Raw genomic sequence first — 19,602 nt, 5'->3', positions numbered from 1 at the left:
AAAGAAGTAGAGGATCGGCCATAATTGTATTGAATCGCAGAGTAGGAATGAAGGGCCATGTAGCCTTCCCCTGCCTTTATTCAGTGATCTTAAATGGTATCTTCTTTTGCTTTTCAGAAAGGAGAGTGCTTTCTGTGATGGGGATTCATACGACCACATTAAGTTGACTTTGGTGAGTAATGATTTTGTAATTTCTATAAATAAGATTACTAGAAGTCACCACAAACTGTGTCACTAAGATTCTGCTCCATGGAGGCATTATGAACAAATATCAAATGTCTTGATAGACCACAAACCATGTTTCCATTCTCGCAAATGTTACTGACCACACAGATATTTGCCATAATTTTTGTTTTATTTTGGATTTCTAGTCGTATTTTTCATTGGCATGAAAGCGCAGGAGTTGAACTAAAAAATTGTAATTTGCTGGTTAAGTCTAATCTCAGGATTTTTTGGCTAATTTGGAACGCTACACTGAAGAAAAGGCAGGAAAGCATTGGCCAGGATTCAGATTGTTACCAGGCTAAGTTCTAGAGATGTAGAAAAGTACAATGCAGAAACAAATCCTTTGGCCCATCTAGTCCATGCCGAATCCATTTAAGCTACCTATTGCCGTCGACTTGTACCAGGACAACAGCCCTCCATATCCCTACTATCCACGTACCTATCCAAACTTCACTTAAACATTGAAATCTAGCTCGTATGTACCACTTGCGCTGGCAGCTCATTCCACATTTTCACGACCCTCGTGAGTGAAGAAGTTTCCCTTCATGTTGCTCTTAAACTTCTCATCTTTCATCCTTAACCCATAACCTCTAGTTGTAGTCCCACCCAACCTCAGTGGAAAAAGCCAGCTTGCATTTATCCTATCTATACACTTCATAATTTTGTATACCTCTATCAGATTTCCTCTCAATCTTCTTCTCTCTAAAGAACTTACCTTTCCATATGACTTATAAAATATTAATATGAGTGGGTTACCAATGATGGGTAACGTGCAGTTGTTTTCTTTGGAAGATAAAGTCCTCCATATTGGGAGTTTTCTAAAAACAGTACTGTGGGCTTCAAACTATGAAAGGGTTCTTTTATGAGCTTGTTGTTATGATCTGTTTGAAAGGATATTCAGAAGGGAAATAGTTTTGAATTTAGAAGGTAGAAGTAAACTGCAAAGACATGAGGAAAGAAAAGGGGATTGGTGCCAATTAGATAACTGTCAAAAGGGTAGCGTACATACAGTGACTGGATATCTTCAGCCTGTAATCTACACTACTTTGGCATTTGAGCATAGATTGCCATCTGAAGCAAACCAGAAGGTAGTTTACTCATGGAGTGAGTCTTTAATTGAATCCAAACTAGAAGGAGCACCTCCTCTGGATATCCCCAGTCAGAGAATGTAGACTCTGGGATATCAACCTCAATTGATTTGTAATTTAATTCCACTTTTATGTCAATAAGCCTGGGCTAATGTTATAAGAGCTGTTTGAGAAAGGGAGAATTGAATTGCACAACAGCTTTCATAATCTCATATGTCGAGATCACTAAACTACTGATGAAATAAGCTCCAAGTATAATACCCCTCCAGAAGAAAGTGGAAAAGCCCATTTCGCGATTTGAAGAAGTGTCTAACTGGTACCCCAGCCAAGACTTATTTTGTAATCAGTGATTCAGTGGTTCCATTTAATATCAGATAATGTATACAGTGTATACCCTGAAGTTCCTGCTCTTCGCAGACATCCACAAAAGCAGAAGAGAACCCCAAAGAGTGACAGTAAAATGTTAGAACCCCAAATCTCCTCTCCCCTCCCATGCACAAACAGCAGCAAAACATCAACACTGCCCCTCCCCCCCACCAGCACCCACCACCCACCAAGTAAGTAATAGCAAAGCCCCCAACAGAGACCATGATCTGCAGTCCGACAAAGGTTCAGTCAACAATTCGACATGAGTGGGTGTAGCCACAAGGCAGCAGAGGTTTGAAAACTGACTTTTCCTCCCCCTAGATGATCTGCCAAGCAGTTGACGAGCCCCATCTGCCTGAAGCGACTGGTTTTAAGGCGCCAGTAACCAGCCTTTGCCCCTTCTCCTGTCAGTAGAAATGGTTCTTACAGTGGATCCTACACTAATCCTTTTCATTCTCGTACATCCTCATCTACTCTTCCCAGGTTCTTCCCTGCACACTAGGGACAATTTACAACAGCCAATTAACCTGCTGACAATTGTAGGACCTCAGGTAACAAACAGTCTGCTGGAGGAACTCAGCAGGTTGAACAGCATCTCTGTGGGAGAAAAGGAAATGAAGCTACTTTGGGTCAAAACCCAGCAGCAGGACCCTACTGATGCAGGGATCTTGAATCTAAAGTGACTACTACATTTCTGACATTAAATTGGTAAATTTAATCCCCTGAGAGCCAGCATCGAATCAGTGGGCTTAATGACCTTATTTATCACAAAGAATTACGTGTCATTTTGCTTACTGGCTCAAACCCATCAGGAGCCTGTCTTTCCTAATGTCTTAGCTAGACACCTGCCTTAATTGGTGTTGACAAGCTGTCTGGGCCAGCACATACAAAATGCTGGAGGAACTTAGCAGGTCAGGCAGCATCTATGGAAATGAATAAACATAAACAACTATTTATTCATATGTAGTCTCTCAACAAAGTCTGAAGAGAGGAGGAAGGTGTGGCAGTAGGGTTTAAGCAGAAGTGATAGTTGTTTTTCCTTGCCTTTGCAAAGAGTGAGCCAGAAGTGTGACCAGTGTCATAGCATTGCATTATTCATCTAGTAACTATCAATTATTGTTCTTGATTCTTCCTGTCGCTCATAGAAAACTAAAACCCCAAGTAATCAACGAAGAACTGTGCAGAAAAGCAAGAGAGAAAGGAGTGGGAGTAAAACACTGTTCTGCCATTCACTATTAAAAATTGGTTTTATACATCAAATACGCCATGAATCACCATCCCTTGATCCCTTCAGTTCCTCAGGACTTCCCTGCCTCATCAATTGATGTGGAGAATTCCAAAGGCTAGAAGCCTTTATGTGAAGCCATCTGTACTCCTGGTCCCAAATTGCTTGCCCTTTAGTGGTTCCAGAGAAGCAGCCTCTCCACATCTTCCCCTACACAAACTTAGTTGCAGGTGACTTATTCTTATTGTCTTCTTGCTCCTCAGCCCATGGAAAGCAGCAGTGTCTCATCAAGCTGGTCTTCAGACCCAGGACATAGGGGCAGCTTGAGTTTTTTTCCTGTAAAAAGCCTTTGGAAGAATTGTCATACTTATTCATCACTATGAGCAAGAGCTGCCATTGATAAAGGGATGTAGTTTTAACTAGGTCTAGTCAATCAGTAGTCAATTTTACACCCAGAATAATTTTCTATTGTGCTGACATCTGCAGCATTTAAATTGGATAAACAACCCCCTATCTGCAGTACTCCCAGTGACCAGTTTCAATTATTAAATACACTTCTAGGTAGGATGTCAATTGTTAATGAACTGGCTAGTTTAAGAGATAATTAACACAAAAGGTTCTGCAGATGTTGGAAAGAAATGGGGGTGGTGGGGAATATGGAGAGACACCTTTCCTTTCCAGTCCTGAAGGGTCTTAGCCTGAAATGTCAACTGTTCATTCATTTCCATAGATGCTGCCTCTGCTGCTGAATTCCTCCAGCATTTTGTGTGTGTGTGTGTTGCTAAGAGACAATTAAATTGCCTCCTGCAAGTACCTTTTCAGGTGCAAATTAGTGTGCAGATGTTGCCACATATCCACATCCTGAAACCCAGTAGGGATGGAATTTATTGCCAGGAGCTTTAAGTTTTGCTGAGAGCCTTTCGGGGTCAGATTTTTTTTCATTCTTGAAAGAAGTGCAGGAAGAAAACAAAATGCTGCAGATGCTGCATTACAAAAAGAAAAGTAAGCTTTGAGCTTCTCCAGAGAGATTGCATGGATCAACATTTACAGTGTTCAGATTGCTGAACAGCCCATGAACACTAGACAATGTAGATTTACTCTGCCACTGCCTCTGGGAGCTTGCTATGCACAGTTGGCTGCTGTGTATTCAGCACTGCAACGGTAGTTATCATTCAAATGTATTTAAGTGAGTCACCAGTGTTTCGAATGGCACCGTATGAATTTTCTTTCTCTACTCAGCAGTAGACAAATTAGCATGGTGGCATTGTTACATCCTTATCCATATCACTTGTTTCTTGACTGAGGATTTGGAAATTAGCAACTGCAGACGTTGAATTATTTAGGCTGTACCATCCATTGCCCTGTGCTCTGCAACAGAAAAAGTGGAATAACACAGTAATGAATTATATGATTGAATTATGACATTAGGAGTGGAAATAAAGAGGGCTGAAGCCAGAATGAAAGTATGGGGGAGAGGGAGAACAACCTATCAAGTGATAGGTGGCGGGGAGGGTTGTGGTTTATGTAGTGAAGATTATGCCAGATTATTGGCCACGGCTACTTGTAAGTGTCACCATGTTTCCAGCGCCAACATAACATCTCCAAAGCTCACTCACTGTAACTGTACATCTTTTATAAGGTGACAGGAAACCCACAGGGTCACTGGAAAAACATACAAACTCCTTACAGGCAGCTGGCGGGCAATCAACCACAATCGGTGATAGCTGGTTCTGTACAGAGATGCGCTAACCGTTCCTCTACCATGGCGCCCCGCCAGCTCATGCTCCTGCCACCTTTTTATTCTGGCTTCTGCCCTCTATCTTTTCACTCCTGATGAAGGGTCACAGCTTGAAACACTGACTGTCCATTCCCCTCCCACAGATGCTGGCTGACCTGCGGAGTTCCTTCAACAGTTTGTGTATGTTGCTCCAAATTTCCAGCATCTGTTGTTTCTTTTCTGTCTTCAGTCTGTTGTCATAACTGGATTTCAGTTGGCAGCATAAATTCAGTTAGCTGACCACAAATTTTGCAACAGCACTTTACACAGCTACACCTCCCTTCATTTACTGTGTAGGTTCCTTCAGCTTTGCTCTGAAAGTCAAGTGCAGATGCAGTACATTGCAGATCTGTGTGTTTTTGCCTGATTACACTTCCATACCTGAGTTAGGTTGGAACAATGTAGAGGAGGTCTGTCGGCTCATTGGACTGTAGTTTCTTTTTACAACAATCCAGTTGACCTCTTTCATTGGAGATATGAGATGGCAGATGCTGCAATCTGGAACAACATTTAAAGCGTTGGAGAAACTCAGCAGGTCAGCCAGGATCGAATGCAGAAGAAATAGACAGCCAATGTTTCAGGTTGAGAACATTGGCCATGGCTGCTAGGATCTCCCTGTAGTCTGCTCTTGTAATTCTTCCCATTCCCATACCAACATGTCATCCTTGGCCTCCGCTACTGCCAAGTCAAGGCTAAATGCAAGTTAGAGGAACAGCACTTTAGTGGTAAATTCTAACCAAACCAAAACTAAAACATTTGCTGTTGCTGGTGTCTTGATGGATTTGTTATACTTGCAGGATACACCTTCACTCCAATAACGATTCTTCCAAAATCGAAGATATGTATTTGATCTTTTATCAAACATACAATCTTGAAGCAATGAAATTTAAGCATACCCAAGTGTAAGCTAAGCACAATTGAGCATTATTAAACGGCCGGCAAAAGATATGACATCTGCTGGTCTCTAGTTAGAAACTGCAACAAGCAGAGCATGAAGACGTAACTTATTCCCTTTGCTTTTGCCACACCCCTACTCGCGTGACTAGTTACCATAATAAACACACAACACAAAAAACAATGCAGATAGAGGACAGATGCATGGCTGCTAGAAACACCTCATACTCTGCCTGAGCAGTCTCCAACCTGGCAGCATGAACGTTGCATTCTCAAATTTCCATTAAATGTTCTCTATTCCCTTTGTCCCCTTTTTTTGTTTTCTCTCCCCTCCTGATTCACATGGCCCCCAACAACCTATTTACTTCCCTTTCCCAACTCCCCCTATCTGTCATTACCCACACTTTCCTTGCCCTCCCCATCTCCCTCCCTTTTATTCCATGCTCCACTTTCCTCTCAGATCAGATCCCTGCACCTAGACCAGGGGTCGGCAACGTTTACCACTGAAAGAGCCATATGGACCCATTTCCCACAGAAAAGAAAACACTGGGAGCCACAAAACCCGTTTGACATTTAAAATGAAATAACACTGCATACAATGGTTTTTTTTTTGCCTTTATGCTATGTATAAACAAACTATAATGTGTTGCATTTATGAAATTGATGAACTCCTGTACAGAAAACGAAATTACATTTCTGCATGCAACAAAAACATTTTGAACTCCGAGAAAAAGACGTTGGGTTGAAGGTTACTCCATAGGCAGCCTACCTTGGATCGAAGAATTAAAAGAAAGCGCGCACTGGCGGGTGTCAGGCATTGGCAGTGGTGATGTATATTAATAGCGATAAAAAAACACGTAGCGGTGTGCTACACGCAGCACTAAAATAACGACACTGCAGTCAAAGATAACTTTATTCGAACTAAACAGCCTTGCTTTAAAGCCTCCCTCAACCCGCCCCCCGTGGGCGCGGATGCTCCAAAAGACACGTACTCACAAACCCCCGTAGGCTATCTCCCTTAGCCGGAACGGTGTCTAATTGTGAGCCAGTTCGGATGTGCCAGGAAATGGGGTCTCCACAACGTTTTATTTAGATTGTACAAGATCACCATAATCTCAAATTTCGAATTACATTTCAAAAACTAACAAACCACGGGGAGCCGCAGCACAGAGATGAAAGAGTCGCATGCGGCTCCGGAGCCGCGGGTTGCCGACCCCTGACCTAGACATTTGCCTCTTCACTTGGATTCCACCTATTGTCCTCCAGCTGTTGCTCAATCCCATCCCTCCACCTCTTTATACTGGCTATCTCTCCTCTTTCTTTCGGTCCAGACAAAGGATCTCAATCCAAAACATATCTCTTCCACAGTGCTGCCTGATTTGCTGAGTTCCTCCAGCACTTTGTGTGTTGGGCCCATTACTTAGCTGTTTACACATAACACTGCAATAATTTTAACATTCATCAGCTTTTTTTCAAAGCCACTATTGAAATAGTTTCTGTCCTTCTGGGTAAGCATTCCAGATCGCAACTCCTGTCCTAGTGGTAAAAATTTTGGTTATATACAACCCCTTCCTCTCATATGAACAACTATTTCTTTATTTACAATAAAGAATGCCAATACTTCACAATTTCCAATGCTTTACTTTTTACGAATACTTCTATCAAATCCCCTCTCAATCTTCTCTGCTCTGGAAGCAACTCCAACGTTTCCAGTCTCTCAACGTAACTGAAGCCCCTCTGGGACAGTGGCCTGGGTATGATCCTGACCTCCGTTGCTGTATCTGTGGAGTTTGCAAGTTCTCCCTCTGACTGTGAGGGTTTCCGCTGAGTGCTGCAGTTTCGTGTCCCATCCCAAAGATGTGCTGGGAGTTCAGTTAGTCACCATAAATTGCCCCTCTTATATAGGCAGTGAGCAAAAGAACTTGAGGGCCTGTGTAGAAATGGATTGCTGGGAACAAAGAGGGGGAATGAACAGATGGGATTCTTCGCGAGCTGGCATGGGCTCAAGAGAGCTGAAGGCCTCCTATTCTGTAAAGAAATATAAAATATGAAATGCAGAGCTTCTGCAATGAGGAATTTTTGCACCACTTCTTGGTAATTCTCTTTCAGAATGGGAGACAGTGGCCAACTGTAGTCCACGTGTACTTTATACAGGTTTAATATAACTCCTTTGCTTTTATACTTTGCGCTTCTGGTGTAAGGACAGGATACTGTTTTTCAAACAATGCTGCCGTTTTCAAAGAAAAAATGTCCATCTGTACGTCAAGATCTCTTTGTTTCTGTTTATATTGTTCTTGCTACATGTGGAGGGTTCAAGTCCTACCCCAGAAACCGACACAAACATTTGTGTGAGTTGCTGCACTGCTTACAGTGGTACCTTTCAGATGCAGCATTGAACTAAAGCCTTGTTTACAGTCTCAGATGAATGTAAAGGAGCCAAGAACAGAAAATGCCGGAAACATTCGCCAAATCAGGCAAAACGTTTTGTCCTTGACTTCTGCTACTCCTTCCGCAGTCACTGTCAGAGTTGCTGGGTGACTCTGACGTTTCTGTGTTATGACTAGTTATTGAAAGAATGAAAATTGAAAGAAAAGATTATTATTTAAATGGTAAAAAAAGTTGAAGCATGCTGTTGTGCAGAGGGACTTGGGAGTGCTTGTGGATGAATCACAAAAGGTTGGTTTGCAGGTGCAGCAGGCTATCAAGAAGGCAAATGGAATGTTGGCCTTCATTGCTAGAGAAATTGAATTCAAGAACAGGAAGGTTATGCTGCAACTGTATAGGGTACTGGTGGAGTATTATGTGCAGTTCTGGCCTCCTTACTTGAGGAAGAATATTACTGGCTTTGGAAGTGATACAGAGGAGGTTCAACAAGTTGATTCCAGAGACGAGGGGGTTAAACCATGAGGAGAAATTGAGTTGCCTGCGACTGTACTCGCTGGAATTCAGAAGATTGCGAGATCTTATAGAAACATGTAAAATTATGAAAAGGATAGATAAAATAGAGGCAGGAAAGTTGCTTCCACTGATAGGTGAGACTAGAACTAGGGGACATAGCCTCAAGATTCAGGGGAGTAGATTTAGGACACAGATGAGGAACTGTTTTTCCCAGAGAGAGGTGAATCTGTGGGATTCTCTGCCGAATGAAGCAGTGGAGGCTACCCCAGTAAGTATATTTAATATAAGGTTGGATAGATTTTTGCATAGTAGGGGAACTAAGGGTTATGGGGAAAAGGCAGGTAGGTGGGGATGACTCCATGGCCAAATCAGGCATGATCTTACTGAATGGTGTACAGGCTCGGCAGGCCAGATGGCCTACTTCTGCTCCTATTTTTTATGTGTCACACAGCTTCAGAGAACAATTGAGAAGTTTTCCCCGGTCCCCTGGCGGGTGTTAATCACTTGATCAGCATCACTAAATCAGATTACAGGGCATTTTGCTATGTGCAAACTTTTTCTGCTTTACAGCTTAAAAAAATTAAATTTTCAAACACAGACTTAAAAAAAAAAATTAAGTATAATAGAACTGTAACTGACAAGATTTTCCTCAGCTTGCTCCCACCACTGGTCAGGCAAGAGTTGCCTGGTCTCGCTGAGACCCCAGCCTTATTTTCTACATCACTGCTCTGAAGGAAAAACAAGAAAAAGCCTTAAAGAAAATTAAAGCATCCTTAAAATCCAATGGAGGAAAGACTCGCATTGCACAATGCTTCTCCCGGCCTCAATATAAGAACATGAGAACTAGGAACAGAAGACTGCCCTCCCCTCTCCCCCACCATTTCCTTTTGCAACTGGATGAGATCTGCTGTATATTAACCGCATTCCCATAATATCCTTACGTTGCTGAATGCCCTACATATTATCCAAAAATCATGGCCTTAGTTTTATTCAGCAGCTCAGCATCCATCAAAAATTCCAAAGATTCACAACACTCTAGGCAAATTTGTTTCAGTTACAAACGATTGTTAATTTATTCAAGAAAAAGAACTTAAATTAAACAGGAATTATACAAGAAAGGTCAGCTAGTACCAAAAACAAAGTTTATTGCAGTACAAGCAACACACACAAAATGTTGGTGGAACGCAGCAGGCCAGGCAGCATCTATAGGGAGAAGCACTGTCGACGTTTTGGGCCGAGACCCTTCGTCAGGACTAACTGAAAGGAAAGATAGTAAGAGATTTGAAAGTGGTGGGGGGCGAATGCGAAATGATAGAAGACAAGATGCGGGTGGGGTTAAGCTAAGAGCTGGAAAGGTGATTGGCGAAAGGGATACAGAGCTAGAGAAGGGAAAGGATCATGGGACGGGAGGCCTTGGGAGAAAGAAAGGGGAAGGGGAGCACCAGAGGGAGATGGAGAACAGGCAGAATGATGGGCAAAGATAGAGAGAGAAAAAAAAGGGGGGGAATTAAATATATCAGGGATGGGGTAAGAAGGGGAGGAGGGGCATTAACGGAAGTTAGAGAAATCAATATTCATGCCATCAGGTTGGAGGCTACCCAGACGGTATATAAGGTGTTGTTCCTCCAACCCGAGAGTGGCTTCATCTTGACAGTAGAGGAGGCCGTGGATATCCAGATGAATATCAAGTCATCTGTCATGATGAAGGAACACTCAGGTTGGAGGAACAACACCTTGTATACCGTCTGGGTAGCCTCCAACCTTATGGCATGAATATTGATTTCTCTAACTTCCGTTAATGCCCCTCCTCCCCTTCTTCCCCCATCCCTGATATATTTAATTCCCCCCCTTTTTCTCTCTCTCTCTTTGCCCATCATTCTGCCTGTTCTCCATCTCCCTGTGGTGTTCCCCTCCCCCTTTCTTTCTCCCTAGGCCTCCCGTCCCATGATCCTTCCCCTTCTCCAGCTCTGTATCCCTTTTACCAATCACCTTTCCAGCTCTAAGCTTCACCCCACCCCCTCCGGTCTTCTCCTATCATTTTGCATTTTCCCCTTCCCCCTCCTACTTTCAAATCTCTTACTATCTTTCAGTTAGTCCTGACAAAGGGTCTCGGCCCGATTCGTCAACTGTGCTTCTTCTGATAGATTCTGCCCGGCCTGCTGCGTTCCAACAGCATTTTGTTGTGTGTGTTGCTTGAATTTCCAGCATCTGCAGATTTCCTCGTTATTGCAGTACAGTGGTTATAGTTTTGCGATTAGAGTGGTGTCGGTTGGTTCAAGAACCACATAGTTGAAGGGAAGTAGCTGTTCGTGAAGCTGATAGTGTGGGACTTCCAAGTTTCTGTACCTCCTGCCTGATGGTACATGTGAGAAGCTAGAATAGGCTGGATAGTGGGGATTTTTGTTTTGATGGATACCGTTTTTTTTTGAGACAACAGCTCCTGTAGATACTACTGATGGTGGGGAAGAAATGTACCCTTGATGGGTTGAATCCACTTCTCTGTGGAGTCACTTGCATTCAATTTGCCTCACTGGGCCACAATGCAGCTAGTCAGGATACCTTGTGTATTTTCAGTAAGATAGTCTGACCTCAAGAAAACAGTTCCATTCCACTGTGTTAAACAATTGCAGCCCAAAGATTATTCTAACCAAGCATTGTTGCATCTTCTGTAAGGCATAGAAACCAAACTATCAGGCAGGATTTCAGGTAGGTCTCACTAAGCCTTTATAAGTACAGCTAATTTTTTTTTCATTGTAATGTACCAAACTCCTTTCAATGAAAGGGTGCAAGCCATTTACCCTTCTAATTCGCAGTGCAGCTTTAAGTTGTCTAATATTTTACATGGATTTGTGTAACCACGGCTTTCCACTAACCTATTTATTGTTTGTAGTTTGACATGTAATTCTCTTCATGAAACACCACTTTTGATAAAGTCCCACATAGGAGATTAGTGGGCAAAATTAGGGCACATGGTATTGGGGGCAGAGTACTGACATGGATTGAAAATTGGCTGGCTGACAGGAAACGAAGAGTAGCGATTAACAGGTCCCTTTCGGAATGGCAGGCTTTGACCAGTGGGGTACCGCAAGGTTCGGTGCTGGGACAGCAGCTGTTTACAATATGCATTAATGATTTAGATGAAGGGATTACATTAGCATTAGCAAATTTGCGGATGACACAAAGCTGGGTGGCAGTGTGAAATATCTGGAGGATGTTATGAGAATGCAGGCTGACTTGGACAGGTTGGGTGAGTGGGCAAATGTATGGCAGATGCAGTTTAATGTGGATAATTGTGAGGTTGTCCACTTTGGTGGCAAGAACGGGAAGGCAGATTACTATCTAAATGGATTCAAGTTAGGAAAAGGGGAACTACAATGAAATCTAGGTGTTCTTGTACATCAGTCAATGAAAGCAAACATGCAGGTACAGCAGGCAGTGAAGAAAGCTAATGGCATGCTGGCCTTTATAACAAGAGGAATTGAGTATAGGAGTAAAGAGGTCCTTCTGCAGCTGTACATGGCCCTGGTGAGACCCCACCTGGAGTATTGTGTGCAGTTTTGGTCTCCAAATTTGAGGAAGGACATTCTTGCTATTGAGGGAGTGCAGCGTAGGTTCACAAGGTTAATTCCCGGAATGGCGGGACTGTCATATGTTGAAAGATTGGAGCGACTGGGCTTGTGTACTCTGGAATTTAGAAGGATGAGAGGGGATCTGATTGAAACGTATAAGATTACTAAGGGATTGGACACACTGGAGGCAGGAAGCATGTTCCCGCTGATGGGTGAGTCCAGAACTAGAGGCCACAGTTTAAGAATAAGGGGTAGGCCATTTAGAACAGAAATGCGGAAAAACGTTTTCACCCAGGGAGTGGTGGATATGTGGAATGCTCTGCCCCAGAAGGCAGTGGAGGCCAAGTCTCTGGATGCGTTCAAGAGAGAGTTAGATAGAGCTCTTATAGATAGCGGGGTCAAGGGATATGGGGAGAGCGCAGGAACGGGGTACTGATTGTGTATGATCAGCCATGATCACAGTGAATGGCGGTGCTGGCTAGAAGGGCCGAAGGGCCTACTCCTGCACCTACTGTCTATTGCCACTAGCTGAGAGCAGGTCTAAGTGACTCACCGCCTTAAAAATAAATAAGTAATCACCAGCATTTCAAAGAGGGAGACTAACGCCAGCACCAGCGCCTGCTTCTAGTGTGATCTGGCTCCCTGCCAGCACATGCAGACCCGGAGTTACAGATTGTTCTTTTGTTTGAAGATGCCTGCGAGTCACGTAATGCCTGTACTGTGAACGTGAGCTTCAGAAGGAAGGCCCTCCTACTGCTCTATAAATAGAGCGGCGTGCCTCACCCCACAGCCCATCAGGTCCCGCAAAAAAAACAACCCCAGCTCGCACTCAGCCAGTTGCCCAGTCTGCAAGCTTTAATTAGTCGGCATAAGTATGTGTCTGCCGACTTGCACGCCTGTTTAATCCAGTTTATTATGCTATTCACGGCCGTGGCTAAGGAAACACCCGTCTAGCTATAGGTATCTGCTGGGGGAACCGCGCCCAGCCCAGCGCAGTAATAGAGCGGCTTGCTACAGCAGCACACAGCGTTTGGGATTCATAAACAAGGCGGGGTGTGGGTGGGATAAAGCTGTCTGTCACTCTGAGAGCTGGATTGTCAACCAGGCAGATGGGCCGCCTTCACGTATCACAGCCCGTCAGATACCCACAATGGGAGGGTCGGAGAGCTGTGGATTTGAGGAAGCACATTTTTTTTGTTGTTTTGCTTTGAATCCAAGCCAGCGAAGTAGTTTTTGCACTCCCTTGGTGTTTATTTACAATCTCATTCCGTCGCTAATATAAATATATATTTTTTTATTTTGCGGGGGTTATTCAGAACACAACCATGAAGATTCAGGAACCTCCGAGCCAAAGCGACGTGGCCAGAACAGCGAGGACTCCTGAACCAGCCACAGCGGAAGGCAACAGCACACTGGAGATCCCTCGTCTGGACCTGACTGGGTTGTCAGAGGACAAGGAGCTGGGAGGTAACCTTTCAAGTGTGTGGCTCTAAGCCAGAGGCAGATGCCTCCTAAACAGAGGAGTTTGCAAAATCGTTTCGTTGGCTGCTTTCTAAAAGTAGCAGCAGCTTTACTAATATTTTGTGGTATTTATTTCGCTTCTTACACTTGTTCATTTCTCCTTCAGTGAGTTGGTGGAAGATAGGTTTGCATACTGGTATGGCTAGAGCTTAAAATTATTAGGCTGGAAATGCAGATTGCCTGGAGCGCAGTGTTTACTGGTGCATTTTTAGAAACAATTTTTGAGTAGAAGGTATTATTTTGATCACGAGAGAAATGGGAGCTTCTTGCCTGTAAAATTGTATTGAACTGTGAATGCATCCCCTGGAGAATTCTGAAGTGTGCTTGACGCACTATACCCTGCTTTTCAACAATTCTCTACATAGGTGCTGTGAAAGTTAAGTGATTCTACCTAGCTGGGCATACGACACCCAGAAAAACCCACCCATGGCAGAGATATAAGCGCAGGCAGCAGGAGCAAATACGGTGTTACACTTGCACAGGCTAACTTACAGCTGCGGATATCACAGGAAAAGTGCACAGTTATGCAAACAAACACAATAATGCACACAGACCGTGTAACCATGTACAGATACACACAATATGAGCACGTACACGTAGAGGTAAACTTGCACGCATCACACTCGAACACAGCACAGACGCTGAGCGTGTAGTAATCGCGCAAACACATGCAATGTGAACAGACTGAAACACAGACGAGCGCACAAGCATGCATGTAAAATAGATAATTTGCTCCCTCCCTCTCTCCTGCTCTCCCTCTTCCTCTTCTCATTCCCCCCTCTCCCTTTCTCTCCCTCTCACTACTCCCCTCTTCCCCTTTCTTACTACACTCTTGTTCCGTCTCTTCCCTTTTTTCCTCCCATTTTCCTCCAGATATATCTTTCCATTTTTCCATCTATCCATCTACACTTTTCTCTCCCCGTCTGCTTCTCTCATTTTCAGCTCTTTCTTTCACCCCTCTCCATTTCACCTAGCCACACACCTCCTATTCTAGATCTTAGTCTGATATAAATTTACCAGTCCACTTCTATATGTGTTATCCTAACCTGTTCACTACCTTTTCTGATCCACCTGCCTTTACTACCCTCCCTTCCATGCTATCCTCTCACACACCTGCACCCCAGTGGACCACAATTCCCAGAACATGTTGGTCTATAATAAAGCAAGACACACAATTTTCTGACAGCTGGATTTTGATGGATGTATGTGCAGGAGTGCACTGCCAGAGGTCGAGCCCAGGGTGCCTGTATGTGTTGAATCTGCATGAGGGAGTGCAGTTGCAGGCCGGGGTTTGGCAAGAAGACTGACAGTAGTCATGTGTTTTCCCAAGACAGCAGCAGCTTTTAACCCTGAGGCGGTTGTTATTGCAGAAGCTGGGCCAGCCCGCCAGATGTGGAAGAGCCCTGATGCAGAATCCGAGGAAGCGCGCCTGTCGCCGCAGGCCGGCCGATTAATCCGCCAGCTCCTGGAGGAGGACTCCGACCCCATGTTGTCTCCTCGTTTCTATGCCTACAGTCAGAGCCAGCAGTTCCTCAGTGACACGGAAGTGCCCCCTTCGCCCCCTAATTCACATTCCTTCATGAGGTGAGTGTGGTGGCAGGGAAGGATGCAGTGGGGTGGAACTCAGCCTTTGACATTTTAACTTATGTGTTTTACTTGGTCTAGAACTACCTTTAAATAGCACCAATCTCAAGATCCCAAATCAGATAGTAGCAGGAGTGATGCTATAGGCCTGTGGTTGCTGTAGAAGTTTGTGTACAGCAAGCTTCCCCAAGTGGCCCTTTTCTGATGACCAGATGATGCCGCTTCAAGAAGGTGACATTTCCCCACCATGCTTTCTTCTCCCTGCAGGAGGTACAGAAGTGTTCTGTGTGATGGCTGTACCTAAGTGCCTGTGATGCTGCAGCTAGCAAGTTTTGTTTCATTGTTCCTGTATTTCAAGCCTTACTGTGCACATGATTATAAGCTCGACTTGACTTGGTAGGACCTTAAGTTAACCCCTCTGTTTATCTTCAAAGTAGTGCTGTGGGATCTTTTACACCTTTAGTATGATACCTCAACCAGTGGATGTCAGCCTTCCCTCCACACAGCTTTCATCAGACTTTGCTATGTCTCCACCCCATTGGTGAGGTCTGAGCTGTGATAATTTATAGTGTTTTCCCTCTTTGTTTCTGATTTCCATTGTCCATACTGTTTTGTGCCTTTGAAAACCTTTTAGGCCAATCCTAAATTGTTCAGAGATCCTCCAAATGAAGTTGATCTGTTTGGTCTGTTATCAAAAGGCCAGTGAATGCTTTCAGATGAATCCACTGGAATGGCTATGATTGCAGTCATGAAGTCCTCGTGGGCAGTTCTGCCCATGTGTACAGGACATATATGTTGGTTGTCTATCATATCTGACAATGACAGTGAAATCGGTGCAGGAGAGTTTTTAAAATGCAAAAGCTGCAGCAAGGAGGCAGTTCCATTCTCTTGACCTCGGAAGTTTGGATCCCGTGGTATGAGTAGACGTCATAAACTTGGTTGCAGTGGACGACCATGCCATTCAGTCTCCTCTGAGCGTTGCAGAACTGCCTTCCTGAACATTGGATCTCACTGTTAATCTCAGCTATCCAGTCCACATGACCCTATCTCACTGGCATATAAGGCTACCCTTACCAGGTTTACCCTGCCTCTCAAAGCAGAGGTCTGGAGCCACAGGCGAGAGCTAAGTGTCCAGTGGGGCTCAAAGTTAAGTGAGCTGCCCAGAATGGACATGACAAGCCCCTTCACCAGATGTACTACCCCTCCCTGAATACCCAATACACCCCCAAAGGATATACATAGAGTGCTTAAAAATGTCTCAACGATGAAGAGTCTTACCACTAGAATGTCTGGGAGTCCCTGCTCTTTGACACTTCAGCAGAAATCTTGTAATACTGAATTTATAGAACAGCAACAAGCCAGTCAACCCAGTCAGATAATGCCTGTTGTTACTTGTCCTGGATCCTCCCTCCTACTCAATCCTGACAAGCACATCCTTTCATCAATTCAGCTTTCTATTAAATGTGTCCCTGCTGATTGACTTGCACATGGAATTATTCTGCATCAGACCCTGTTTCTCATTCTTGCTCTTTCTTCTACTTTCTCCTGTATTTCCAATTGAACTTTCAAACTCAAAGTCAAAGAGTTGAGTTTATTGTCATGCACAAGGTCATGGATGTAGTGGTGCAATGAAAAACTTACTTGTGAGGTTGAGATTAGATTAGCTTTATTGCTTTATTTGTGATACTTATATAGAAACATACAATGAAAGGCTTTGCTTGCATCGACGACCAACACAGTCTGAGATGTGCTGGGGCAGTTTGGAGTCCAATTCCGGCTCCATTCTGTAAGGAGTCTCTGTACATCCTCCCCTTGGAATGCGTGGGCTTTCCCAGGTGTTCCGCTTTTCTCCCACAGTCCAAAGATGTACTGGGTAAGTTAATAGGTCATTATAAATTGTCCCGTGTGTAGATTGGGGTTAATCAGGGTAGTGGGGTTGCTTGGTTGACATGTATTGAAGGGCCAAAAGGGCCTATTTCACATTGTATCACTAAAAGAAAAATAGCTAAATGTAACATGCCAACAGTTTATTAAACCCAAATGATATGTTTCTGCAATGTGGGAGGAAACCAGAGCATTCGGAGGAAACCCACACAGTCACAGAGAATATACAAACTCCTTACAGGCAGTGGGAATTGAACCCCAAGCTTACAGCTAGTGCTTTTAACCAGTAATTAGAAACATCCATTCAGGATGGATTTCTAATCACTGGTTAACATTACTAGACCCATTCTCTGATGGCTATAACTCAGGATCCGCTGATCTGTTGCTTGTAGTTTGACTGTTTCATGAGTGGTTATTCTCAGAGGTTTTAACATATTTAATTAAGTTAAAATCAGAAATGAAATCTGCATCTTTGTCAGCTATATACCTCGGTACCACTGTCCGATTTAACCCACAAACACTAGTCCTTGTTTTCATTCCCAATTTCAGAATCTTTCTCATCTGATTACTGATCCCAATAGAGACAGTGCCTTGTGCTACTTCTGAAGTTTTCCTCTTTAGCAACCCCTTCCCTGGAACCTTTCCTGTTTCGGATAGAGCACCAGCCTCTCTGTGCCCCTTATATCATTTAATCAATCCTTCCTCACCCTGCCCAATGACTTGTTTGGAGAGAGAGCAATTGTGCTTACCCGGAGCTGCAGGGAACTGTTTCTGATCTCATATCTTGGGTAGACATTCCATCGCGGAGCTATTTTTATCAATGTTATAAACAAGCTATCTTAAGAAAATTGTTGGAAAGATGAATAGATTTCTCTTTTTAACCCTGCAAATTGTGGCAGCAGATTCAGTAGTATTGTCCCAAAGGCAATTTGAAAAATGCTTAAAAAGGAAAAGAGGAAGAAGTCCAGGATTTTTGAGATAAGGATGACTGATTACAGCTCAATAAAAACAGAAAATGCTGGAAGCATTATATAAGAAAAGAGAAGCAAAATGAAAATTTAAGGACAGGTCTCTGACGTGAAGCATTGACCATTTTTCTCTTTCCAAAGATGCTGCCCATCTTGCTGACGATCCTCACCTTTTCTGTTTTTTACTCAATTATAAGAGCTAGCACAGACAGAACGACCTGCTTCCTGACTCATCTGTTAAATGCCATTCATAAATATGCCTTATTGAAATGTTTAGTGTATATTTATTTGGTATTTACATTTAGAACATAGAACACAGAAATCTACAGCACATTACAGGCCCTTCGGCCCACGATGTTGTACCAACCATGTAATCTCTAGAAACTGCCTAGAATTTCTACACCGCATAGCCCTCTATTTTTCTAAGCTCCATGTACCTATCTTTAAGAGTCTCTTAAAATACCCTTTTGTATTTAATTCTACCACCTTCGCTGGCAGTGCAATCCACACACCCACCATAAGCAACCACATTCTTTAGTAGATGGCTTGTTTAAATGCACAGAGAGTCGCTGTGTAGTTGACTTTCTTGTTCTTTCATTGGCAGGCCTCGGAGCTCATCCCTTGGTTCCTATGACGATGAGAGGGAAGAACTGACCCCAGCACAGATGACCCGAAGAATCCAGAACTTGAAGAAGAAAATTAGGAGATTTGAACAGAAATTCGAGGAAGAGAGGAGATATCGTGTAAGTCCTGTCAAGAGTCTGGAGAGATTGATAGAAGCCTTGTTCTGCTGTAGAGTCGTACAACAAAGAAACAGACCCTTGGGCCTATCGGATCGTTGCCAACTGTGCATCCTTTTTACCGGCAACATCTTCCATGACTTTATACAGTCTTTCTCAGTTACTGTTGTGATGTAGAGTGTGTGCATTCGATGGGAGTTTTGACACTAATATAGGATTGATGCTCCACTTGGCAAGTGTGATAAAACACTGGATTTTTAAATTCATTTACATAGTACAGTTAGCATTTATTGTCCATCAATTGAAAGGAGTTAGAGCCAGCGCCATGAACCACTGGTGAAGGTGCTATTGTGTGTGGAGTCTCAGGATTTAGACTCAGAGACAATAAGAGGGCAATGTTATAGTTCCAAGTTGGCATGATAGGTGACTTGGAGGTGAACTGCAAAGGGTGGTGTTCCTGTGTGTCTGCTACCCTGGTCTTCAGAGCTGGTGGAAGTTCACGGGTTTAGGAGCTGCTGTTTGTTTAGTTCTGTAAAAACTGCATGCACTTCAGACAGGGTGGAGGGATTATTATTGAATGAGGTTAATGGGGTTTACCAGATCAGGGCCTACTGTACTGTCTCAAGCCTTTGAATGAATTGTGTCATACCAGCCAGAGGAGGAAGATTCTATCATGTTCCACATTTGCCTTGTAGGTATCGAAAGATGTTGGGATCAGGAGGGCAATTGTTTAGTATTGTCATGTTTACTGAGGTACAGTGAAAAATTGTTTTGCAAACCATCCAGATATATCATTCCAAACTTAAGTACATTCAGGTGGTACAAAGAGAAAAACAATTATGCAGAATATAATGTTACAGTTA

General features: G+C 43.5%; 1 protein-coding gene across 2 annotated transcripts in view; it reads left to right on the top strand.

The window, feature by feature from the left end:
* The window catches only part of fam13a (family with sequence similarity 13 member A), a 280,149-nt gene that overhangs the window by 240,986 nt on the left and 19,561 nt on the right, over nt 1–19,602 (top strand). For both annotated transcript variants that reach the window (XM_059965405.1, XM_059965404.1), the window contains exons 13-16: nt 118–172; nt 13,359–13,509; nt 14,934–15,147; nt 18,604–18,742. In XM_059965405.1, coding sequence (XP_059821388.1) covers nt 118–172; nt 13,359–13,509; nt 14,934–15,147; nt 18,604–18,742 — 559 coding nt within the window. The remainder of the gene's footprint in view (nt 1–117; nt 173–13,358; nt 13,510–14,933; nt 15,148–18,603; nt 18,743–19,602) is intronic.

Source organism: Hypanus sabinus, chromosome 3, assembly GCF_030144855.1.
Source record: "Hypanus sabinus isolate sHypSab1 chromosome 3, sHypSab1.hap1, whole genome shotgun sequence".
Classification (NCBI taxonomy): domain Eukaryota; kingdom Metazoa; phylum Chordata; class Chondrichthyes; order Myliobatiformes; family Dasyatidae; genus Hypanus; species Hypanus sabinus.
The sequence above is the reverse complement of the archived record's forward strand: the minus strand, read 5'-3'. Positions and strand labels throughout refer to the sequence as shown.